This window comes from Clarias gariepinus, chromosome 24, assembly GCF_024256425.1.
Source record: "Clarias gariepinus isolate MV-2021 ecotype Netherlands chromosome 24, CGAR_prim_01v2, whole genome shotgun sequence".
NCBI lineage: Eukaryota > Metazoa > Chordata > Actinopteri > Siluriformes > Clariidae > Clarias > Clarias gariepinus.
In genome coordinates this window covers 8,051,094-8,074,096 of record NC_071123.1, presented here as the reverse complement: position 1 = coordinate 8,074,096, position 23,003 = coordinate 8,051,094, and the positions used below count along the sequence as shown (strand labels likewise).

Sequence of the window (23,003 nt, the reverse complement as noted above, 5' to 3'; positions counted from 1 at the left end):
GTTTTGAAACAATTAATGCACCCATAAATAATAAATTAACATTGCGGTAAGACATACTCCACTTTACACCAGGTGACATCACACCATTCAGACGTTGTTTATTTTTCTATATCAGCCATCCTTACTGTTTATTAATCATTACTTAATCTGTGTTGATGTATGCATTTTTGCTCATTAAATACAAAGTGTTATGGGTTTGTCATTATAAACGTTTTTCTTTCTCCGATTTTTTGCCTAATTTAGTCGTGTCCAATTCCTCCCCGTCACCAGGGGCTCCCACATTAAGGCTACTACTAGCACTCAGTCAGGAGGGCCGAAGACTTCACTATCACGTGTTTCCTTCTAACCATGTGACGCCAGCCAACTCTCTTACGAACTGTTAGGAGCGGCGTAACACACTCGGAGGACAGCGCTATCCGCTCCTTCCGCTTGCATGAGCTCACAGACGGCCCTGATTGGCTGTAGAGCCGTGATTAATGTGGGAGCACGAAGTACCTCTCATCCCTCCCCTCTGAGAGAGCTCGGCCAATCAGCTCTCTCTAGACCTCCGGCTGTAAGAGGTTACAGCATCACCCGGGAACCGAACCAGCGATCCCCGGATGATGGGGCGAGCACTTTAGGAGGCCCATAAATGTTTTTTTGTAGTTGCTTCGCAGTCAACAAATCTCCTAATTACAGCGGCAGCTATTTCCCTTCATGTACCTTGTGGCGAAAACGTTGTGGGACCTTCTAACTGCTATGTGATTCTTCCTGTGGGCTTAACAATGCACTTGATCAAAACTGAACAATTATAATGACACTTTACAGCAACAGGACCCTCATACAAAAGTTTGCCTTGTGTTTATGAGAATACGAGTTCTAATCTTGCGTAATTACAAACGCTTATAAAGTCCATGGAGTTATTCAATGACTGAAATGCATTGCACTATTTAAAAAGTAGGTATGTGATACTCAAAAACATGGAATACAAAAGCATGGGATTCTGCGATCATTTAAATAGCACTGGTAAGATATAAAAGAAAAAGGTAAGAAAAAGCGTGCAAGACTCAAGATACAGTAGAGGCAAAGTCCCAGCCTCTGTCTCCACAAGAACCTAGCAACAGAGAGAAAGAAAGAGGGGGAGGGAAAAAGCGATTGGCCAAATGGAAAGGTATTTCCATGCATGTCATTTCACTGACCCCTTAGAAGCCTTGTGTAAGGCCACTTATTAATATTATTACACCCCGTGGTGTGGGTTAGAGAGCCTTGAACTTCAATTCATGACCACAACTCAACTTTGCTCAAAATGTTTAAGTTTAAAGCTTCTAAAATAAGGTTATATTACTGTTTTCAAACATGTTTTGTTATATAAAAAAATAGAAATGTGTAAAACTCAGAAAATGGTGTTTATCATGTTTTGCGATTATACTTGTTTAGACCTTTGCTAAAATTTGATTGCCTTATAACATAGAAGGAAATTGGTTGTGACGATTTTGTAATTGTATACAGCCAAAATACAATATTGGTGAAAAATTATACAAATTTTTATGTTATACATATAATAGACAAAATGGCTGTACTTAAAAAGCTTCTTCTGAAGTTCTTCTTTTTTTCTGTAACATGGAAGCAACCAGTTTTGCCTCCCTAAAAATTTCAAGTTGTTAACTTTAGCCGTCTTGAAGAGTTGATTTTATATGTGTACCAAAAATAGCCATTATTTAGCGTTGTTATACATCGCTTCAAACAATAATCATTTAAAATGCAAATTTTTCTTATTACCTTTGAGTATTGATACTAAAATTGGTGTAAGCTTCTAAGAAACATATGACCTGTAAAAATTAAGTATTTTTTCCCCAAAAGATCTGTAGGGTCCGTAACCATGTCAAATTCATATTGCAATTTCTTAACAATTTAGCATTTTAGAATTGCATTAGGAATACACTTTTTAAAGTTTGTCTTAACAATTAAGATCATTGAAAGATTTTAACTGAAAAAGTTACAGACACTAGACCTAGTTTAGTACCAATGCCATGTTTTTTGGCTGTTTAACCCTTTTGAAGTAAAATTACCAAATTGTAACTGGTTCTACCAGTTCTCTGGTCTAATGTGAGCAAAACTGATTTTTTTTTTCAACATAGAATAAGAAATCCAAACATCGTCATTACCCTGAGAATACAATCTGCAAAGTGAAACATGGTGGTTGTAGGATCACTTGCAACTAGGTTGCCCTACTGGCTAGTCCTTTCTTTACCCTGTAGTTGGTTTAGGATCTTGCTACAAGACAATTATTGTACATATGAATATTTGTAGTTATAAATCAAAACCATAACATTTAACCACCTGTTTAGTAAATGAGATATAATATAAAATATAGTAAGCATTTCTTTCCCTAGACCTCAGTACAGAAGACATCTGCAAAAGCAAAAAAACATTAATATCACATATTTGCATATTTTTATTAAAAATAATTTATTTGCATATAATTGGAATGATGCTAAGTTGATACATCTATGATGGCAGTCATAAGTTTCATAAAGATAAAATAAAAAAGGGGAAAAATGACATTTTTCATGTTCTTAAACCCGAACAAAAACTGGATAAATATATTAGTAAATAAATATATTAATGACATTACCATATTGAATTTTATTATATAAAAATGTCTATTATATATAAAATACAACACTTTATTTCATTAAGGTTTTTTTCTTTCTCTGTCTTTTTTTTTTTTTTTTTACACAAAATAATGAAAAATATACTGGCATATCCCTTCGGTTTCTGGAGGGAGTCTGCTCTATTTATAAGGCAGTTTTAGCTCATTCGCCATCAGAAAAGAAAGCAAATGAACGAAGGTAAAAAAATAAAAAACAATAAAAATAAAAAACAACAAATGAGATAAATTTACTCTTGGTGTTCACTGACATGTCGTTGATTTCGATGATGTTTCCCAGTACTGGAAGCTACATAATGCTTAGCTTGTTTCGCTTCAGGTTAAAAAAAAAAAAAAAAAAAAATTCCAAAGTGCTGGATATGAAACTGTAAATTTAAGACAAAGCCTGTAATGAAAGTAGGTCCAGGCTGACATTAAATGAATATAAAGGCAACACCGAAGTGCAAAGCAGGTCTTTTGTTAGGCAGGTTTATGGTAATTTAAGGCACAAAGAAAGATTCCTTGACAACATGACTGCATGAAACAATCAAATGACTGACTGACATTTGACAAGACCGGTATCTTAAACCCCATTTTATTATTTTGAATTGAATTGTGAACTTTGGTGTACATAAGCCATTTGAAATGTATAGGATCACTAGTGGTTTAATTTATATATATAACCCTAAGGGGTTAATTTTATGGTTGATCTATTTGCAACATTTAGCTCTGATGACCTGATGTCCCCTTCTTTTTTTCCTTTTTCTTTCTTTTTTTTCTTTTTTTTTTAAAGAGCATTTGTGATTTTGCTACCTTTTAAAAAGGTGACTAATATGGCATTTTTTCCTTCTAGACAGTTTTTAATTTCCTCTTAAAAAGAAAATGAAAAACTTTGCATGTAAAAAACGCACAGGTTTAAAACTATAGAGGCAACAAAACTAAAGATGCAATGTTATGCCAAATTTGACTATCACTACTACTACTACTAATAATAATGATAATAATAATTTCGCCTAAATTTAGTCGCGAAAATCCATATTATATAAATCATTTTTGTGACAATTGTCAGTATTTTATTTTATACCTATTAAAGGGCTGCTTTATTATTATTTAGACAATAGACATTGTCTGCTGGTTCGATGCATAATAACTGCAATGTGTTCATATATTCAGAATGGAAAATATTGAAATATATTTCCAATAATAAAAAAATATCAACTTCTGAAGAAACATTAAATACAGCATCTTGCAGCAAAAAAAAAAAAAAAAAAAGGATGCACCTTTGGCAAGCTTGCAGCTGGAGACCGTTTCTGAAATGATCCATATCCATAAGGATACATGTGAGTCATACACGAGGTAAAGGGTAAGAGGTAAAAGCATTTACTCATGGGTAATCTAGTGCTTCCTCAGTCCGAGCTAAATGACAAGAAACTGAAATTTTTTTTTGAAAGGTTATGAAATCCTTGCCAACCTTAACATTTTCAGTCGCTTCGTTTTTAACCGAGAAAACAAAAAACAAAACAAATGACAAACATACATCCATACATACAAAAAAAAACAAAAACATGACAGCTGCCTTTCTCAAATTAACGAGCATGAGACCCGAAATCTAAATGACCTCTAAACAGTCAGTGATCCTTTTTTTTTCCGAGGACAGATTATGTAAAGCGCCCTATCTCTCACTTATCAGAAGTAAACAGAGAGGGTGCCAGGCAAGAGCTTTACTTTTGATGTACCGTGATATGAGCAGGACTTTTCTGATTGGTTATCTGAGGTAGGCTGGAGAAAGAGAGAGGGAGAAAGAGAGAAAGAGAGAGAGAGAGAGACAGGCACTTTTTTTCATATGCAGCACGAACACTGAGTGACATCATCGTTTCGGATGACATCCTAACCGCAACCATGCACGCCCATTCTCCCATTCTGATCGATGATATCATATGTTGGGGTTTGTTCGGTGTTCTGCTAAGATAAGATCGGATGATTAAAAAGGGAGCCACTGGGTCTAATTCCAAGTTCTAATAACAGACAGAACATTAAGTCATATGGAGGTTAAGAGTATTACTTTACCAGTAATGGCTATACAAATCAACAAAGGAATTCTTTTTTTTTCTTCACTAACATGAAATACTGTCATGAGCAAAATGGATTGCTACAATGTACTGTGAAGCATGAATTTCCCAAAATGGGGAACAGAAAGATAGGGGCCTGCTTCTGCTACCCCAGCTTGCCATGATGCATGGAGGTAATGAACATATTGAATGTAATCTTAATGAACATAGTGAGTGGGCTCCAAAAAAAAAGAAGAAAAAAAAAAGCACTTTGTAAAAGTCTAACCAACACCCCTTAGTTCACTCCATGATGCATGATAATTCTTACATGGAAGGCATAAAAAAAAAAAAAGTCAATAGTACCATTAAACACCAGTTATCGCCTGCTGGAAATTAAGTGTGAACTGACATACTTTTTATAAAGTTTTATCTGCCTTTTGAAGTTTTCATTGCTTTTTTGAAAAAAACCTATATGTAAAGGTTCCAAAAAAAAAAAAAAAACCTTTAATTATCCTAAGAGGAACCCTTTTTTTTTTAAGAGCATCTGACTTAAGTTACAGAAAAACTGTGGGATCTGAGCGACGCTGGGAAATGATGCCTGTCTTGAGTTGTGGAATTATTTTGGAAGACTGTGAAAAATAGTGAGTGAGTAAGTGAGTGAGCGAGAGACAGAGATGATAGGGAGAGACGGCCGATTCGTTTGTCCATTTCGGCTCTTGGGTAGCAGCGTGAGGTTTGGGGGATGGAGAGAGTTCTTAAACACCAGACTCTTCCTCTGATCCTATACAAAGTAAAAACAAGACAGAGGCACGCACCTCAGGATCACATAGCCAAATATTAAACGTGCTAGTCATGTAAGTCATGCTTTTTGACATGAATGGAAACTATTAATCAACATACATGTAACAGCCATTTGTCTTTATCACTACCTTTAGCAAAGGTACCTTGATTTTTTTTTGTTTGTTACAGAAGTACTGGGAAACTGGTGTTTGATGTGTCAAACTCACCCTGATTATTGCGTACACTTTGGCAGTAGAGACAAATTTCTGTGGGCAACTCATGCCCGGCACTGTGATGCCCTCTGCATAGAGGTGTGTCCAGGAGAGGCCCTGTCACCATAAGCTGTGGCTCAGAGTGAGCCTGCTGCACCTGCTTCTGCCACCCCCTTTGTGCCCCCCTGCAGCAGGGCCACTCTGCCAGCCCACTCGAGTCCAGGATTACAGGTACAGGCAGCAGTGTGGACGTTGCACCCAAAGGAGGGGGGCAGCAGTAACCTGTAGGACTTTGTCCATAATGGATGTGAATGCTGCAATCGTCCTGTAGATCCACTCGCTGATGGAAGTGCACAGCTGGCATGGCTGGAGTGGAAGCCTCTAGACTGCAGCTGGTGGTTTTTCGGCAGTGCGAATGCCCTGGGTGGCAGCAGGCTGGTGCAGAGGTCGGCAGTGAGGTGCCAGGTAAGGAAGAATTGGAGGATGAAGGAGCTGCGTCCTGATTCTCCATTCCACCAGGAGGTCCGCACCTGTTTATAGGGTCCGTTTTGGGGCAATGGCAGGCAACATGTGCCCCCTGACACAAAGTTGAGTCCTTACCCATGGGAGAATTGCCTGCTGCTACTCCTGAAGTCCCTTGCTCCTCATCAGAGCCTCTTCCTGGTCCTTGGCCGGGATCGCCCTCTTCGTAATAGTGGTGTCTGTGTCTATGGTAGTGCACATGGCTGAATACAGCCTGTTGCTGCTGTGGTTCTTCAAACCCAAGCCCTCCACTAGTCTGATTAACTCCTGAATCTAGAGATCGGGGCCTGGTACTACCTGTCGGACCTTCAGAACCGGCACTGTGGTAGACAAATGGGTCGTACTCGCTGCTGAGCGAACTACGAAAAGTGGAAAAGCTACCGTAGACACCCTGCAGGCTCACGTCCGTGCAGTTGAGTACCGAGTCACTGGATGAGCCGTGGCATGGGCCTGAGCTTGAGTCACTGCCGGGTCCATCAGGGAAGTAGCCACTACGTTCGGTGCCATAGCTGGCCCCTGAGCAGCTGCCTTCATCCTGGAGCCCCTGAGAGCCTCCGTGGCGTGGGTTTTGATGGTGGTTTTGATGCCTCGTCCTGTTGGTATGGCAGTGGTGGCATGGTCGACGTGGCGATGTGTAGTGGTGCCCGATGTTGCGGCAGCTGTGTCGAGGTCGGGCACGGTGACCATCAGGGGCAAGATGATAGCTGCAGCTAGCGTTCACTAAGCGAGTGTGGTAAGGAGGGGAGCTACTATAGGTTCCCAGCTGGGGATAGGGCCCCGAGAGTGTTCGGGGGTAATGAGGTCTAAGAGAGAAAGGAATAGGGTGCTGGGGGAAAGACTGAGAAGCCAGGTAATGCTGTGGGTGGGAGTGAAGAAAAGCCTGGCTGTGCTCTGGGGGCGGATGTCCACGAACTCGCTGAGGCTGACGGCCACTTGCCTCTGCACCTGCTAGAAACCAAGACACTGATTAGGAAGGAAAGCAGTGGTGTAGCAAAGTGTAAAGCACTGCTCCCTATCTGTTGTTCTGAACGTAGATACATGACATGATATCATTGTTTAAGGAGGAAATCTTAAGTACACTAAAGCACATAATCTACGAAATTTACTGGCGAGATTAACACCATTTTGACATTTCAGCATAAACTGAGCACATGTGTTCATAATAATGGTACACCACCCATCTTTACTCTTTAGAAATTGAAACTTTTCAATTTGGTTCTTTTGGTTATTCATTTTTGCTGGATAAAGATTCTTATTTCTTTCACAAGTTTCTTTTCTGGAATTTACCCATTATGTTGTGCATGCAAAGCGGACAGGTCCGGTGCTGAAGCAGCCAAGGGTCCACACAATCCTTATGGAACTCATGTGCACATGAGATGATCCTTAGGTCCTTGTTACAAAAAAATAAAAAATGAATCATGAACACAACATCATGACTGTATCCATCAGCTAATCAGAAACGGTTATCCAAATTTTTTGAAAAATTGTGTTTGCATTATTATTTTCCCATGAGTTGCATTACGTATTTCATATTCTGAAAAAATTCCACCTTTTACATTTCTATTTATCACTACGTTTTTTGTCTCTCTTCTTTATCTCTCCTCTCACCTGTCCATCCAGGAACTCCTCAAGGCAGATGGCACACATAGGACCAGAACTGGAGCTGCTGTTTGACCCTCGGCCAACACGTGGATGATGGGATCCTCCTGAGCAGCCCTGAGAGCTGTAGGTACGTGTCTCCAGCCTGCTAATGGCTCGCATGGTCTGCTGGTGCACCGAGTCCTGGGTGGAGTGAGGGAAACAAGAAGCATTCGATCTGTGGTCTTGTAATAACTTACAAAATAACACATTTATAGGGTTAGGCTTAGAGTTTAGGGTTAGGGTTACTGTAGTAAATCAGAGATGGGGTGCCACACTGATTCCAAAACTGGGTAGGTTGATCATTCAGTGACCAGAACAGCCCGTTACTAATCACGTTGTATATAACAAGTGAACAAGGTTTTGAGCGGTGCAACAAGAAAACTATTTCAACAGCAATGGGCTACACTTAATAGCTCATGTTCAGTTGTAAAGCTGTAGTGACTGGTGATTCCCATCACTATAGTAAAAGTCTATATATTTAGATATTATAGAATTATTTTATTTACTATTTCCAAAAGGAGTTACTGTAATTCTAACTATAATTAATACAATTCCGTATTCTGTTTCAGCTAATTTATGATGTCATTTCCTTAAACAAAACACTAAAGCCTCAAATTATTTGTTAGATGTTTAGTCTGCCTTATTCTAAGGTGTCTTAAACAAAACCCACTATTAGTAAGAAGTACTGGTCTAGTGAAAATACCCAAGGTTTTATGGTGCATGTCCATTTGCAAATTGTGTAGCTACATGCCGCCGTTTCAACCCTTTCTTCTTGACAATAGTGGATATTTTTATGACATTTACATGGATTTGGTTACGGCAAATTCCAGTCTACTGTCACCTGTTGGTTAAACACTGTGAGGCAGATTACCCTGTTTGCATACAACTTCACCAAACAGTGAAGTGCAGAAACACTGGCAGTCGCATTGGCAGACTGGGCAGAGCTTTCTGGTGAAGAGGAAGCAATGTTCAGCCACAACTTATTCAACTAGCGTCACTACATTGAACATACTGTAAATGAGGCACCGAAACGTGCATGAAACGTGAACGTAAAAGAGCATGAAAGTGAAAAGATAGAGTTCACCCAGTCAACAGAGCAACACTGATACTCAGGGACCCTGTTCAGGTCTTATGGACTTGGCTTTGCATTCGAATTGGAAATTTTGTAAGATTTGATGTAGACTGTAAATTTGCTTTGCTCATAGGATTTGAGTTGGATTTTACTCAGGAATTTACGTGGACTTTGAATTTAACTTGGTTATGATTTTGGGATTTGCTTAGACATTAGTTTATATTTGGTCTTTAGATTTGACTTGAAAACTCAACAATGAGTTCATCAGAGGGACATCCCATGTTAGATGTTTTGGAGATAAAGTCAGAGAGGCCAGATTGAGGTGGTTTGGACATGTTCAGAGGAGAGATTGTGAATATATCGGTAGAAGGATGCTGAGGTTGGAACTGCCTGACAGGAGGTCTAGAGAAAGACCAAAGAGGAGATTTATGGATGCAGTGAGAGAGGACATAAAGTTAGTTGGTGTGCGAGAAGAGGATGCAGAGGATAGGGTTAGATGAAGGCAGATGATTCGCTGTGGCGACCCCTGAAAGGGAACAGCCGAAAGACAAAGAAGAAGAAGAAGATTTGACTTAAATATAAGTTTGAAACTGACTTGGACTTTGGATTTGACTTACATACTGTATGACTTTGACTTGACCTGCATATGCTTGGTTTTGACTTGGATATGACCTTGGACTTGATGTTTTTTGGGGGGGGATTTAATTCGGATATCACTTCTTTATTTCCTTAGACTTTGGATTTGGGCTTGATTATAACTTTGGAATCCACTTGGACATTGTATTTGACTTGTTCTTTGGATTTGGTTTGGATATGACTCCTTTCTTTACTTGGACTTTAGAGTTGACTCGGTTTTTTTAGTTACAGTAGGCATTGGATTTGGCTTGGCCTTTAGATTTTCATTGGATATGACTTTTTGGATATTTGACTTAGATATAACTTCAGAATGTATTTTGTTTTTTGGGGGGATTTGACTTGCATATAACTGAGCTTGACTTGAAGATTCGGCATGTAACAGACTGCAATGTGATATTCTTACCCAAGTTCTGTTGGACCTGCAGCGAGCGCGGAAGGCAAAGATCATAATGATTGCCAGCACAACCAAGACAACAGTCAAGAGGATTCCCACTTCATAATGGGACTAGAGCGGGAGAGAAAGCAAGCGTGTCAAAATAAACATCCTTTGTGTCCATGCATTGTGTTTATGCATCCACGTGTTTGTGTTTGCGTGCTCACCCATTTCGGTGCCTCCATCATGATGTTGATCTCGACCTTGGCCTCCTCGTTCTTATTAACCAGTCCCATTAGCTCATCAGCGTCCGCTGCCTTCACCATCACTACCGGCTTCAGGAAGTCATAATTCAGCTGCGCGAGAGAGTGTGAATTCACAAATTATTCATTCTTTCCATCCTTTTATTCTAAATACGCTGATTTCGTCACAAACACACACACACACGCACACACAGTTACCTCATTAGCAGCTTTAACATCATCACTGATGTCAAAAATAACAGCCTGAGCTCCCCTCTTTAGGGCCAGCTGAGCCTGAAAGAAAAGAAAAGGAGAGAAAATACCGCGAGTTAATACAGAGATTAAATATCACATTTGCCACTAGATGGTAGTGTAACCATACAAGATCGCAGCATTGTTCGATTCTGGTCATTACACAATCTCATACGCCTTCACAACAAGTGACCTTGCGTGTGATATGTTGTACAGAATGTGTGTGTATTGTGGTTTGTGTTGAAGCATTCAACCTTGTTTTACCAGACTCAAGAGAAAACGAGCTGCACCGCCAAACAAGACAAGAAAAGTGTGAAATTTTGCATGTGTACCAAGGACTAGAGGAGAAACCCAGCCAATACACACACACACACACACACACACACACAACTGCTTTCAGATTGCTAAAATGACACAAGCATGATGTAGGTGAAATGCTTACTCAGCGAACAGCACATTAATCATGAGTTAATGAACATGCTGCCTTAAAGGCTTGAGCTGTCTGACGAGAGAGAGAGAGAGAGAGAGAGGCATGACTAACAAGCCGACAGTCATTAACCTACCTGCAGTAGATACCAATGCTCTGTATCCCGCTATCCCCATCCTGTCTGCTTGCGGTCTCTATTCTCTGACTCATAGCTCCGAACTCTATTGCCAATAAAACACAGTAATCTACCTGACTCAGGTGAGCATGTCTGAAAAAAAGGTCTTAAAAGCTCTCATTTACACTACACACTCTGGAAATAGGCACTGGTATTTGAGTTGATTGGTTTGACTGGGGGCTGACTGTGCTCGCCCTTAGAATAAAATGAGAAAGCCAAAGAAGTGTCAGCAAAATTCCGTTCAGATCACAGACAGAAATATAGCATTATTATTATTATTATTCATTTTATTATTAATATTTTATGACTACTATTACTGTAGAATTAAAACTATTCAGAAATAACGTAATAACTGCACACACGCACAATGAAGCCGGCTTTGTGACATCGTATTGCATTTAGGAGCAAGAAAAGAAAAGTACTGGTGTCCTTGTGCAACTATTGAAGCATCTTCTGAACTTCTGAATATCAGGCTTGATCATTATTAGTGAAAACGATATCTAGTCAAATATTTGTGTACCTACAGTATGAATGTGTTATAAATATGACCTAATATAAACTTCTCTTCTATCCATCTGTTGTCTATATCCTGGGTAGGGCCTGGAGTCTAGTCAGCAGCACCCATTTCTCTCTCTATCTTTCTCTGCATCTCTTACTCTTCCTTTAAAAATGCAGCTTGTCAATAAAGTGCTTGCTTGGTGTTTGTCATGAAGACATTATCATGCCGAGACACCGTCAAAGCATGGTGACTGTTACAAACCACGGACACCCAAAATTCAGTAAAACTTAAATCGAAATGTTCTAATGAAAAGCTTCACCACATCAAAACAATTTCAACATTTCTTAATCAACTTTATCAACTTTAAAAAATATGAGTTTATTATTAGTCCTAGAACGTATGGAGTGTTAATGATACTGTAATTGCACCAAGCTGTCCTTTAAAATGGTCTCAGAATAAAATGTGTGTGTATATACACTACTGTTCGAAAGTTTTAGAACACTTGCAAACTTCTTCAAAATTTTGTTTAATGATTTATTTTCTACATTCTACAACAATTCTGACGATTTCAAAACTATAAAATAACACATAGGGCATTAGGTAATTACGTAACAACAAGAAAAACAACAGTTAGTTGTTATTTTAAGACACAGAGGTCGGCCTTTCTGTAATAGTTCTTGCAAGAACAGTATTGTTAAGTGCATTTGCAAAATCCGTCAAGCACCATAATGAAACTGGCTCTCATGAAGGCCATCCCAGGAGGGCGAGACCAAAACCTACCTCTGCTGCAGACGAGAAGTTCATTTAGAGTTATCAGCCTGAAAAATGACCAATTAACAGCACCTCAGATTAGAGGCGTTATGAAGTCTTTACAGAGCATAAGAAGCAGAAACATCTCACCATTAACTGTTCAAAGGAGATTAATGCATTTTTGGGACGCCTTCAGCATTTCTTTACAATGTAGAAAAAAAAAAAAAAATCAGGAACCATCATGGAGTTAAAATGTGTTCTAAAACTTTTAAACGGTAGTGTATATGTATATATATATTTTTTTTTCCTCCATGAATAAAGCTGATTTTAAGATGAGACCTCGAGTATTTGGTCACTTTCTTTTTGCGGCTTAACCATTTTGCTATTTTCAGCCTTTATTTTGGCTCAGTTTGTTTTGTCCCGAATGAAACTTGCATTTTGAGCAATAAGGGGATCGGCTAAGTGGCCACAATGCCACAATTTACTTGTTTCCTTCCCATCATGGAAACGTTTGATTCCTGTGAAATAAGTAACGGTGACCACACACACACACACACACCAAACAGGAGGAGGAACGTTCAGGATGCCAGCCACAGTAATATGTCCTACTGATGGCACAGCAAAAAAAAAAACTGTTAGGACAGAGCTAGGACAAGATCAAACCCCAAACTAACATTATCCTTATATGACATTACATTTATTCATTGGCTGACGTTTCTATCTAAAGTGATCTCCAGATGAGGCAGAATCTAGAATCTAGGATCTTAAAGGATTTCATTAACCACTGAGTCACTATTCCTGCTCGCCAACGTTTTTGTTTCCTATTAAATGCTGTTTAAATCACATTTGTGATATACGATACTGACCCGGCTCCGCAGGGCCTCTGGGGGTTTACTGTGGTGTCTGGCACCAGGATGTGGCCGGTGGATTATCTGGGTTCTGTGGGTTGTGAAGTGTGGCTTCCTTGGATCGAAACCGGAGCATTTAATGGTGGATCAATCGAATTGGGATCTGGGGAATTTGGAGGCCGGGTCAGTAGTCCAAAAAAACCATGTGGGCAATACTAAATACCCCCATGATTTAATCGCTTGTAGATCCACCTTTAGCAGCAATTACTGGAAGTAATTGTTTCCTGTATGACTTTATCAGTCTCTCACATCATTATGGAGGAATTTCGGCCCATTTACGTTCACAAAATTGCTTCAGTTCATTGAGATTTTTTGGGCATTCGTTTATGAACAGCTTTGTTAAGGTCCTGCAACTGCATTTCAATTGGGTTGAGGTCTGAAGTTTGACTGTGCCAGTCCAAAACCTAAATTATTTTTCTCCCCCAGCTATTCTGATGTTGGTTTTACTGGTGTGCTTCGGATCATGACTCAATTTCGGCCATCTGACACCTCACAGGGGTTCATGGTCAAGTCAATGTGTGGCTACAAAATAAGCCCAAATCATCACCCCTCCACCGACAGGGTATGACATTAAGCCAAACAACACTGCAAACCTCGTGATCCTGTGTTCTTTTCAGACAGAAGAGGTGTCTCCTGGCAACCTTTCCAAAGAAACCATACTTGTTCAGTCTTCTTCTAATTGTACATTTAACATGGGTCTAAAAGTAGGAACTGTCTTAAATGTTGTCCACCTGTGAATAATCTGTAAAAAGTTGAAACTGGCCTGCAAACTGTCATACCAGACCATAGTGATGGGTAGTTACCTCTCGAGTCTTTTGGTCTGCATCGTTCATTCGATTGTCACGTGATTAACATAGAAGATATGAAGTGTGTTAGACAAAAAACAAAATCGAGCGTTTTTTCTCATGTTGATGAACCGAGTCACTAAAATGATCCAGCAAACCGCTCGATTCTGTTTTCTGTCAGGGAGCGATATAGTCATACATAAAGTCCTATAGGAAACCTAAACACCTAAATAAATTAGAGGGTCACTAACAGGTTGAGAAACAAAGGAATCAGGACGATTAATATGGAATTATTATACAGGAAGGGAGTTAATTTTTAGAAGTAGTAGGATTAGAAGTAGGTTTAAAATGCTTAACTGTCCCCTTAGGGTTTTTTGCTTACACACACACACACACAACCACACAAAACCATTGTGCTCAAACAGCTGCAGAAGCCCTTAGGGTGCGGGCGATCACAGGAACATACATACAGTACACACACACATAAACAAGAACAGAACTTTCACCTACTTTATTTTATTATTAAAAAATGAATTTCTCCAGTCAGTTGCTGATTTGTGTAATAATCAGAATAAACTAATTCCGCCAATAAATACGTGTCGGTGTCGGTGGAATGGATAAGACAAAATCACCCAAACTGTCGACATAGAAACATTTTAATGACAAAAAATTAGTGTGCTCATACACCTTACCACTAAAACAGTTACAACACAGTCCTCCTTCTCATGAGGTACTATACAGATTTAGATCTTGGTTTACAAATCCCTTTCATTTAATTGTTCACGAAGGCATTCGTAGAGTTCACCCAGTTCAACAGAACCCAACTGTAAAGAAGCTACAACAGGTTTTCTCAATGCTGGGAAAAGTGTCAAAATTAAGTCGTCATACGACTCGAAGTGTTTTATACTTTGCCAGTGATTGTTTTGTAATTAAGAATGGAAAAAAAAAAAAAAGGCGTAACCATAAAGCGTTACCGCCTCTCTATCCTGTGAACTAAACTGTTCAGTCAAGATCACAAGAATTCTACCATTATTGTTCAAATAAATGTCTTCCTACAGAAATGTCACCATAAAAACTATTAAACCTGTTGAAGTAAATAAAAGGAAATTCCATAAGCTGTTTGTTATTGGAACAGGTACATTAACGACCCTCGAAGTTACGACACGAATTGAACGCATCGACGCCAAATTGCCCAGCTACGATCCTTCCTGGTTGTAAAGCCCTGACACATGCTCGCTCTTTCCTCCCTAAACTAGTAGAATGACTTGCGAATTAGTGTGTTTTCCTTCAATCTGCAGGAAACTCTCTCAGAGTTTTGGCTTCGGTGCCCGACGTCACCATGGCTGAGACAGCAGAAGGGAGAAATGGATGGAGGGTGTGTTAAAGATGGTAATAACAGGGCTGCTGGGAGATTAGGCCTCTCCTGAAGCAGGAAACATTCCTACAGGCCTGTTATTTCCCTAATAGCCCCAGTGCGCTGTTCTAGACAGACACACACATTATTAGACACTACAAGAGATCATACTGCCCACTGGAAAAGAGATTTCAGCCAGCTTGGTTGTGTTGAGGTTACAGTGAGACTCACCAAAACTGGGAAGATCCAGAACAAAAGCTTTTTAACTCCTGCTCTCGACTGACAGGATTGAAACCCAGTGTGGGCTTCTGCAGTTCTAGCCCACATTTGATGTATTCATGCTTTTCTGACTAACACGGTTGTAACAAGTGGTTAAGAGTGAGTCTGTAAACCTTGCTGTCACCTGGCCATCTTCCTTTCGACTTCCAGTTGAGGGCTGCTCAAGGGCCCAACACTGGCACCGTGCGTCAAGATCGAAGAGTTTTCTCTCTGTTGTGATGTTGATGTTTCTCCCAGATGTGATGTGGACATTAACGACTTGCATCTGCATGATTTTATGCGTCATGCGTGAATAAACGAGTGTTCCTAATAAAGTGGCCAGGCGCCTGTGCGTATGCATACATAAATACATGCATGCACAGGCAGGAAGACCAGAGACACACACATTTGTCAGTGTGTGTGTGTGTGTGTGAGAGAGAGAGAGAGTGTGTTCGAACAAGAGCGAGAGTTCGAATGACAAACATGCAGAAAAACGCTTTAATGTTTATAATTATCCCTTTCACTACAGTACACACCTTTATTTTCCATTCTTTTCCTCCCCTCTCTCTCTCTCTCTCTCTCTCGGCCCACACCTGTTCGTGCTCTCTCGGCCTCCACTCTGACACAGATTTGAATTGCAAAGTACAAGGTGAGAGAAAAAGGCCACAGTCATCTGATAGGCTATCGGCACTTTAGGAGACATCAAAGGGTTGCCGTTGGTGACGGGGTAGATAAAAACCATAGAACGGTGGGACCTTCTTTCCTCCCACACATACACACCCATATACACACACATACACTTACATGCGCACCGCCGGTACTGTTTGACAGGGGAACTGTTACACGAAAGTATACTTGCATAATAACAGACTAGCAACTATGTAATTCATAATGCGCACTGGTTATTATAGGAATGTGCAGTTTGTATCTCTTTTGAACGAGGTGAGACTGGGTGATAATAAAAACGGTCTGTTCTGTTCTTTCAGATCAGCTGCTGTTTAGTCTACTTGTGTACAATTGGTACTTTATAGCTAGTAATGTTTGTGTATGTATGTGTGTGTGTGTGTGTGTGTGTGTGTGTGTGTTCTCATGTACTGGCCCATACTGTTTTTGGATTGCTTTTAAATTTTATTCCGTAATCAGCGTGATTGGGGTTTGTTGAGCAACCGTGGTCCACCGCAGGCCCTTGTATTACTGTCTTGCGTGATTATTTCATCAATATTTCGAAATATTGCTATTGTAAACTCACATTAACCCCCCCCACCTGAAACCATATTCCCCACCGCCCCATTTCGTCCTGGCACCGACCCCGGGTTTCCAATATTTGCAAAGCAAACACTCTTTACATTCGCTTTCCCAAGTTGAAATTCTAGCAGCATGTATATGAAATAATGACATTTCAACAGCCGCAGCTTCGCTTCTTCTAATTTCCTTCAGCTCCTTTCCAAAGCTCTGATTCTCCCTCATCTATATGTCATCGGACATCCGAGTTCGGAGCCTCCCATTTCCTATAACCTCTCATTAAGCTCTTGTCTCTTATCAACTCCTTGATGCACACAGCCTCAGAACGATGGAGGCGACTCGTTCCCGAAGCCACGGACCACATCCTGGCTTCCTCCTTTCTACAGGTCGCACTGCCTTTCCGCACTGACCTTATAGCACACTACGAAAGGCACGCGAGGCTCCCCATGATTAGGATCGACGTGCATTAACATGGATCATTCTGCTAAAGTACAAAACGTAATCAATGGCGTTCCCTTTGTTTCTGTGTTGGATGATGACATGATTCCACACGGTTGGATTTTAATGGGAACCCTACATTTAGGAAGTTCCTGTAAAGTGACAGATCATGTTAAAGTCCTTCCGAGGTTTAATAATGAGACATGATATGCCGTGAAGTACCGCTCTAGGCCCTTTCCTGTTCTCTTATTCTAGTCAGCCTAAGCACGTACACGCCAAAGCCGAACGCAATATTGCCTTTCACGTTCATACAGATGATCCGCAATATCAGTTTGGCCGAAGTGAGAGTACACACTAAAAAAATGGAAGACTTGGAATATCAACTTTCCGAATAAAATAAGGGTTCTGAATTCATACCAGAGCTTGGGAAGTCTAGTTCCTGCCTAAAATTCGATGCCCGTCATAATGCCATTTCGAAAAAAACTACATTTTATCAGTAGATGCGGCTAGTCCAAATAATACATATGCTAATCCAAGACGTTTTATCACATTAACATTAAGTACAAATACATTTTCAACTTAAGTGGAAACTGTTCTACTACTAACTGTTACTCAAAACTGTTCCTGAGAGTATAAGAAACATAAACATTGTTCTATCAGGAGAACATCTACTGTATCGAAGTTTCTCCAATACCAACCACTGACAAATTTTTGCCTCTTTTTGGTCAAGACTTTGTTGGAAGTTGGAAAAAACTGTATAAAGTCAACCTGATCGCAGTGAGCTTCACTGGCAAAACTCCCACACCTAAGTGGACACTGTTTTAGATCACAGTAAGGAAGCCGGTTACTCCAGCTGTCATGCACTTTTTTCACTATAACGCTGCACCGCTGGCGAAGTTATTTTTAGGGGTAGTTCTCTCTTTCTTAATACCATATGGAATCCACACTTAAATATTCTAAAAATAAAATTGACAGAGGTCGGCACAGTGGTGTTAGCACTGTCGCCTTGCACCTCCAGGGTCCGGGTTCGATTCCCACATCTGTGTGCATGGAGATTGCATGTTCTCCCCGTGCTTGTTGGTGTTCCCAAATTGCGTGTGTGAGTGTGTATGCGCATGTGCCCTGCGATGGATGTGAGAATGGACAGATTTTTTTCATTGAAAACTGACCGAATCTCAGAACCCGGACATGTTACAGTCTTGGTAACGCAATAGAGCTAACTGAACCACAAATCTGAAAATATGCATAATTTCACAAATCAAACAAAATGCAACTTAATACCTGATTTAATGTGACGGGTCACAAATAGACTGTTAATGGTCCACCGGTTTGACAAATAGTCCTTAAATTTAAATGATTTGTAATATTTTTTACATAACTTCTGGCTCAAAACTAACAAAAGTGCTACATGAATAAAAGTTATTATCTTTATTATACAAGGGTGAGTCAATAATGATCCGTATAGTCAGTATGGTTGCACTGCCTTATCAGTGGTTTCCATGTACTGTAAGGATACTCTCCCCCCAGTCACAGCTGTGCAGTGTAAATGGAACAGAAACGGTCTCAATCGCCGACCGAGAGAAAATTCTAAAGTCAACCATCACCTTGGAAAATTGATGTTTACAGTTTTCTGGGATTCTCAAGGGCCAGTACTGGAACATTATCAGAAATAAGGTTCAACAATCAAAATTGCTCATTATAGTGAGACACTTATCGGAGGGCTGAACCTAAAACTTCGGATTAAACGCAGAGGACTGCTATCCAAGAACGTTGTGATCTTGTACCCACACTGCAACCTTGTCTTAAGATGCTACAGCATCCTCCCTATAATCCTGTTCTTGCTCTATATGACGTTCACCTGTTTGGTCCCCTGAAGGCAGCACTACGAGGATAAAGATTCACTTCTGATAAAGAAGTGAAGATTCACTTCTGATGAAGAAGTGAAGACAGTGGTGCTTCCTTGGCTTGCTCCTCAGCCTAAAACACTTCGTTAATGAGAAAAAATACGAAATCTTGTCGACATATGGACGGAGTCTATCGACAAGCGAAGGGGATTATGTCGAAAAATGAAAAATGCATTTGTCTCTCTTAAAATGTATTCAAATAAATGCGGTGCACCAGTGTGCAGATAATTTTTGACTCACCCTCATAATTTGTGGTAGTATTAGCAGCAGTACTGCAAATATTTAATCTTTCCCCTTGCTGTGGAAGTTAAGTGGCTGGGCTTCCTGGTCTTTGCTGTAGTAGACAGATGTCTGATTGGACATCCTGTTTCTTTTTCTTCCTGACATTCTGATTTCACCCAAATAACCCAATCAGCTCCTAGCGTCGGCTTTAACAGAGGCTTCACCATGCTTTATTAATCTTACATAATCCTCTGGTTCATACTTCCACCTAAAACAGATCGAAATCCTTTTACTATTCTTTAGTCTCTAGGCGTTACATAAAGACTAGACCACCCTGCCATTCTGCCTTTTTTTGATTCCTTATGCCATGTGAGCCTGGGCCACTGCAATAACTCTCACACAATGCGGAGCTACTTCAGCACCACCGCAAAGTGGCAGACTGAGGAAGTTTAAAGAAGGATTGTGGGAGAAGTTGTCTAGACTTGAAAGGGAGAACGGAGTCCCGGGAAGAGAAAATGGAAAGGGGAAAATGCCTATTTTATAGGGTTTGACTTAATCTCCTGTAAAAGCAGCCTAAACCCTTCCTTTCTCAGTGTCAATGTATTTATGTGTGTGTGTGTGTGTGATGAGGGGGGGACCATTCTGCATGCCTCTGCTTGCTACATCCTAAAACGAAAAAAAAAGAAAGAAAAATCTGACTATGTGGAGCAACTAATTCCACCCAAACCCTTCACCCTAACCATAACAACAAAACTGCTCTCAGATCAGTGGCCAAAAAAAAAAAGAAAGACATGATGGCAGAGTTACACCACTAGAGGTCAAAAAAGAGTTGCTAAATGTTAAGCATCATATCCTGACCGGCCTGTCCGGAATGAATCGAGCTGATTTATAGACTGCGCGTTTATCTCGTCATTCATCGTGCTACTAGAAACGACTGTATTATTAGTGTAGAAATAGATCTGGGATATTGACATTGGTCAAGCACATATAATTACGATAAACCATCCTGACACTGGCTTGAAGAAAACATTGCCTGGAGGATTTACGTCTCTTTCGCACACTGGCGATGTCCAGCGTCTCTTAGTGGCACACGTTTACCAGCTCTCTATCCATCATCCAAATGCCTCCACGCTCCTCCGTTCTTCCTCTTACCACTGTAGCTTGTTTGAGAGTCCGTCTTCTGCATAGTTTGCTCGTGAGTGTGAGAAATGTTGCAACAAGCAGCGCAGGAATAAAGAAGAGGAATCGAAGACTTTGATGTGGCCGGAGCCTGTTAAACACTGCTAACCAAATCATTTCACTGATTATGTGTGCATATTCCTGTTTTGTTTCTTCCCTCTGTGTGTGTGAGATAGAGATAGAGATAAGAGATGGAGAGAGAGAATGAGTATACACCTTATAGTGGAATCTAAACAAGTCAGTCCTTGGCTATTCCTTCATGCTTTGAACTGCGTTTTTACGATTTTAAACACACTTTTATTAGTCCCCAAATTCACTAACAAATAGTAAACAGCTGCTGGTGTATACGCTCAGATACGGTCTGCCGATCTTCCGGAAAAAGGAAATCCATCCTTTTAACCTCTTTTACCATTTCGCAAACATTATATAAAATGTTGTTTAATCCGAACTCGGGTCACACACTGCACGTTCCAGAGAAACTAATTGCAAAAAAAAAAAATTGAGTAAAATCTCTGTGCACGTGACTCCCTCGGGGTATTTTTACTAAAGCTTATCATGGTTTCAGCTGAACGCAATCACCCTGTTGAGCTGTTCTAAAGAAATAAGTAGAAATCTCCCCCTTAATGCTAGTGTAGGCCATTCATCATGACATGTTTAGTGACCTTATATACAGTACTCTATACACAAAGCAGTTTAGCATCACACATGCGCATTAATGCACAGATTAAAAAACATGCATGTAAACAGTAAGCGACAAAAATGTCTAAAAAATAAAAACACTGCAATTATGCACACTCCGTTTGATATGCTTGAAACTCGACCCGGAAAATACAGAACAACTAGACATGCATTATGCACGCTGAACAAAAGGCAGGCAACAAAAGCTAAAGAAGCAATTGTTGATTTATTCAATTTTTTTGTAACTATGTATGTATGTGTGTGTGTGTGTGTGTGTTTCATTCTGTGCCAAACTATCGCTCCTTACTGATTTTGTAACTGTGCAACTCAGCCAGCTAAACAACACCCATTGTTACAGGGGGGGGGGAAATTGGTTCCTTGAGGGCTAGGCCTATTTGCATGGATGGATCAAGCTTTTCTAAATATCTACCTTTTTGAACAGAAAACCATCTTATAGAAAAATCGTGTGTTAGATAATATTAGCAGCTCAGCATGCAATCAATAAACACATGACAGTATAGTACATGCTGTTTTAGGAAAACAATCCACGAATGGGTGGTGTGCTGAAGTTAACTGACCTGAATCGAAATTCTTAATTGTGCATTAACTATGAAACTGTACGATGACCTACGTTCTATGCTCACGTTCTAAGAACTTTTATTAAAACATTTAATACTTTTAATTATCTACAAATTATCTACACTTGTCAAGGAAGATCTGCTAGGATTTTCCACCGTTTGACGAAGACCTGTGACCAGGGGTGGACTGGGACCAAAAAGTGGCCCTGGAATTCATGGCCCACAGCAGCCTACCACATCCCACATCATAACACATTTGGCTCATGAATGTGGAGATAAATTTTTAACACCACTTACTAGTATAAACATATAATGCTATATGGAAATAAATGCTATCAGTGAACATATATTGGGTCATATTTCTAAAACATTTATTTTCTATAAACATATAGAGACAATAAAGACAACTAATGCTAAAGCTATCAGAACCTGCAAACCCTGACGCGAAAGGCATAATCTGTTCACTATCTGTACTTCACAGCATCTACCTCTAGAGTTTTTTTTCTTCTTTTCGTGCAACTTTTTAGCCGGCTCCCGGCGCTCCAGATGGCCAGTCCGCCAGTCCGCCACTGCCTGTGACTCCATAATGTAATAACTGAGTAATCCAGAATTAAAGGCCAATTTAGGCACCAGAACATTTAAAAAAATGTACCTTTATTTTATAATTTTCTGTTACATATTAAAGAAATACAAGTAATAAAGCCTTTGATTCGTCCAGCTCAAACATCAAAGGTACACTTTTTTATAAGATATTTTAGTTATTGTGTGCTCTGCTTGGCGCAACCCTTGTACAAATACCTAAAAAAAATAATTTTCAAATATTGCTTAATAAGGCTTTTAGCCTTAAATAAAGAAACCACATTCACAATTTTTTCATTCTCAATTATCATTTAATTTTAGATAAGACTTGCCTTATATTAATTTCAACAACGTTGAAATCTATCTTTCTCAACTATTTTTTCACACATTGAATTTTACTTATTTAAGAATTTATTTTCAAATATTTTCTCAAACACATGATGAAAGTAATCATTAAAACTTAAATGACAATAACTTTACATTTATTTTAATTTTTTTTTAATTTTTTTTTTTAAGTTCTCTGTTTCTCGGCATCATGTCTGGCACAGGAGTGCACCTCTGCTTTTCAGCAACATTTCGCGGTGTGCCAGACTGGGACTGAAAATGTCTCAACTATTAGA

The 23,003-nt window shown here is 39.7% G+C and overlaps 1 protein-coding gene across 1 annotated transcript in view; it reads right to left on the bottom strand.

Moving 5' to 3' along the window:
* Window positions 1-4,674: 4,674 nt before the first annotated feature.
* LOC128511776 (E3 ubiquitin-protein ligase RNF43) overlaps window positions 4,675-23,003 on the bottom strand; it is a 96,375-nt gene continuing 78,046 nt past the window's right edge. Inside the window, exons 3-9 of the mRNA XM_053484757.1 lie at window positions 10,375-10,449; window positions 10,141-10,269; window positions 9,944-10,045; window positions 7,800-7,973; window positions 7,479-7,581; window positions 5,685-7,139; window positions 4,675-5,458 (exon numbers count right to left, since the gene is read on the bottom strand). Of these exons, the coding sequence (XP_053340732.1) occupies window positions 5,433-5,458; window positions 5,685-7,139; window positions 7,479-7,581; window positions 7,800-7,973; window positions 9,944-10,045; window positions 10,141-10,269; window positions 10,375-10,449 (2,064 nt within the window). The 3' untranslated portion in view covers window positions 4,675-5,432. The remainder of the gene's footprint in view (window positions 5,459-5,684; window positions 7,140-7,478; window positions 7,582-7,799; window positions 7,974-9,943; window positions 10,046-10,140; window positions 10,270-10,374; window positions 10,450-23,003) is intronic.